The following is a 3,571-nucleotide window of genomic DNA, read 5'->3' on the forward strand; positions in this document are numbered from 1 at the left end:
TTCAGCTTTAAGGTGACAGAGGGCACCTCCCTCTCAGCTTTAAGGTGACAGAGGGCACCTCCCTCTCAGCTTTAAGGTGACAGAGGGCACCTCCCTTTCAGCTTTAAGGTGACAGAGGGCACCTCCCATTCAGCTTTAAGGTGACAGAGGGCACCTCCCATTCAGCTTTAAGGTGACAGAGGGCACCTCCCATTCAGCTTTAAGGTGACAGAGGGCACCTTCCTTCAGGCGCATGGTGTGGAGTCATGCTTGCTGCCTCTGCATGAAGCTTCTGTTCAGGGCTCTGATCTGGCAACTCTTGATCTTGGAAGCCGGGGCTTTAATTGCAGGGGCCCTTAGAGAAGGCAGTTTAGCCCCTGGGCCTAGTAATGCCCTGTGCGTGATGGTTGCTGGTGCCTAACGCCCGTCAGGGCCCTTCAGTCTCCACTTCCTCTCTTCTGTTCCTGCAGGCGCAGCCCGTCCGTCTTTCCCCTCCTCCTTGAAGGCACAGCTTCTAGTCTTAGAGAGTTAGCGCAGCGATGACATTCCTGGGGAGTTGTTTCTGGGGCTCTCCTGTTGAGGTGGCAACCTAAGAACCCCCCAGCAAAGCCACCAGGGAACTTTCCTCACAAACATCAACGGCCTCCGAGGAAGGACATTTCCTGTCATTGGTCATGCTGATGCTTCTCTGTCTCCACACAGGGGGTGACGACGGCCTACTGAGGGGCTGGGACACCAGGGCACCTGGCAGATTTCTCTTCACCAGCAAGAGGTCACTGCCCAAGGGCCAGCACTCGGTGCCCACACCAGCCTCCCGTTCCCTGACACCAACCCTCCCATTCCCTGGGTGCCCACACCAGCCTCCCATTCCCTGGGTGCCCACACCAGCCTCCTGTTCCCTGACACCAGCCTCCCGTTTTCTGACACCAACCCTCCCATTCCCTGGAGGGTTCCATCGTTCCCTGGTGCGTCCACGTGCTGGGCACTGGCTCAGGTGCCACCTCTGCTTGCAGACACTCCATGGGTGTGTGCAGTATCCAGAGCAGCCCTCATCAGGAGCACGTCCTGGCCACAGGAAGGTGAGTCCCCAGGAGGCCCATGGGCCCTTCTTGCCCCTTCTGTTGCCGTTCCTCCTGGCACCTTTGCAGTATTTCGTCTGCCAGTGCTTTGCCAGACTGCAGGTATCTGGGTTTGGGAACGGGGACCTTGTCCTCAAGGGCCGAGTGGGACTGAGACGTTCTCTGCCACCCGGGGCTTTGTGGACCAGGTGAGCCTGAGCCTGGGCTCTCCCTGCGTCCCGCTGTGGTTGATCGGTTTCAGCTATGATGAGCACATCCTCCTGTGGGACACACGAAACATGAAGCAGCCGTTGGCAGACACGCCCGTGCAGGGTGGGGTATGGAGAATCAAGTGGCACCCCTTCCACCACCACCTGCTTCTGGCCGCCTGTATGCACAGTGGCTTTAAGATCCTCAACTGCCAAAAGGCAATGGGTGAGTGGGAACCTGTGGCTGCTGGGCCTTGGCCGGGGCGCCAGTTCCTGCCCCCTTGCTCTGCTGGGCTCTTCGTCTGCTTTCACACACTCCCAGGGTCACGCCCTGGTCGTGGCTTGGACGTGATCCATAACTGTCCCAAATCCAGACTCTCTGTTTTGAGAACTCTGTTCTCTAACTAGTTTTCCCTGGTTTCCCAGCTCCGTTATTCTGGTGCCTCCTGCGTTTGAGCAGACCTCTGACCCCACTGGGACCTCTGACCTGGAGGCTTGACCACCGGCACTCCCACGCTCCTCTTGCTGGGGTCAGCTGGGACTCTGTGGTCTCCTGACCCTGTGTGCTCACACTCTGGGCAGAACCTAGTGTTGTTCTGTTGGGAACACACACCTCTGCTTCTGCCTGAGCTGGGGAGTGTGGCTGCTGGAATCAGCTGTCCACGTTCTTTTCCAGCAGGTTTCTGGGATTCCTGGTGATCTGTAATGTTTCTCTAGGCAGTAATCCCCTGCTATCAGAACGGTTCACATTTTCTTCTCTCTGCTCAAACCTCCAGGACCTCCTCTTCCCTCCTGACTCTCAGCTCTTGATCTCTCCTCTTTCGCCCCTTCCCTGTCCCCTCACTCCAAAAAGAACCAGTCACAAAACCACCTCATCTTCCCACCCCCCGCAGCGGTGGGTGAGCCACGCGTGTTCCCATGGCCAGTTGCTTCTCTGCACTGGAGTGTCCTCAGGACTTCATTTCCACATTGGATTCCTCTCTGTGCTGTATCTTTAGTTTTTTAGTTTCTGTATCTCTTCTGCATTGTTTCTGTTAGTTCTGTAAATGTACTTCATATGTCTCATCTTTTTTTTTGAGGCGGGGTCCCGCTCTGTCACCCAGGCTGCAGTGTGGCGGTGCGATTTTAGCTCACTGCAGCCTCAACCTGCTGGGCTCAAAGCATCCCCCACCTCAGCCTCTCAGGTAGCTGGGACCCCCAGGGCCAGCCATGATATTTCTTAAATATTGTCTTAAAACAATTTGAGGTCTTTTTTTTTTCTTAATTCACGTACGTATTTACAGGGATACATTTTCCTCTGAGCACTGCTTTCGCTGCAGCCCATATATTTTGGTATGTTATATCTTTATTTTCTTTCATCTCAGTGTATTTTCTAATTTTCCATGTTTTTTTTTTATTTTGCCTCAGCCTCCCAAGTAGCTGGGATTACAGGTGCCTGCCACCATGCCTGGCTAATTTTTGTGTTTTTTAGTAGAGACGGCATTTCGCCGTGTTGGTCAGGCTGGTCTCGAACTCCTAACCTCAGGTGATCTACCCACCTCAGCCTCCAAAAGTGCTGGGATTACAGGTGTGAGCCACTGCACCCAGCTGGCCTTTTTCCTAACTTTATTTATTTTTTTGAGATGGAGTCTCACTCTGTCACCCAGGCTGGAGTGCAGTGGGGTGATCTTGGCTCGCTACAACCTCCACCTCACAGGTTCAAAAGATTCTCCTGCCTCAGCCTCCCAAGTAGCTGGGACTACAAGCATGCACTACCATGCCCAGCTAATTTTTGTATTTTTAGTAGTGATGGGGTTTCACCATGTTGCCCAGGCTGCTCTCAAACTCCTGGCCTCATGTGATCCACCCACCCCGGCCTCCCAAAGTGCTGGAATTCCAGGCATGAGCCACTGCACCTGGCCTATACCTTTAATTAAAAAAAAAAAAAAATTAGTGGATGGGTGCAGTGGCCCACACTTGCAATCACAGCACTTTGGGAGGGGTGGGAAGATTGCTTGAGCCCAGTTCAAGACCGGCCTGGACAACATAGTGAGACCCCATGTTCACAAAATATAGAAAAAACTACTCTGGCATGATGGTCCCAGCTATTCAGGAGGCTGAGGCAGGAAGGTTGAGCCTCGGAGGTCAAGACTGGAGTGACCTGTGATTGCACCACTGCACTCCAGCCTGCGCCGCAGAGTGAGACCCTGTCTAGGAAAAGAAAAGATGGAGGGAACGTTGGCCTGTTCCTTGTCAGAAAGGGCCTCCCGTTCTTCGGGGTCTCAACAGCGTCTTCCGTCCACTCATCCGCTGTCTTTCCCCGGCTGTGGCTCTCCGGAGTCTTCC

General features: G+C 54.1%; 2 protein-coding genes across 2 annotated transcripts in view; one reads left to right on the top strand and one right to left on the bottom strand.

Moving 5' to 3' along the window:
* Positions 1–3,571, bottom strand: part of C8G (complement C8 gamma chain) — a 618,926-nt gene that overhangs the window by 32,111 nt on the left and 583,244 nt on the right. The window lies entirely within an intron of this gene.
* DPH7 (diphthamide biosynthesis 7) overlaps positions 1–3,571 on the top strand; it is a 17,592-nt gene that overhangs the window by 9,310 nt on the left and 4,711 nt on the right. Inside the window, exons 5-8 of the mRNA XM_037730317.1 lie at positions 450–484; positions 574–751; positions 993–1,058; positions 1,300–1,472. Coding sequence (XP_037586245.1) covers positions 450–484; positions 574–751; positions 993–1,058; positions 1,300–1,472 — 452 coding nt within the window. The remainder of the gene's footprint in view (positions 1–449; positions 485–573; positions 752–992; positions 1,059–1,299; positions 1,473–3,571) is intronic.

Source organism: Cebus imitator, unplaced genomic scaffold (genome assembly GCF_001604975.1).
Source record: "Cebus imitator isolate Cc_AM_T3 unplaced genomic scaffold, Cebus_imitator-1.0 Scaffold339, whole genome shotgun sequence".
Lineage (NCBI taxonomy): Eukaryota > Metazoa > Chordata > Mammalia > Primates > Cebidae > Cebus > Cebus imitator.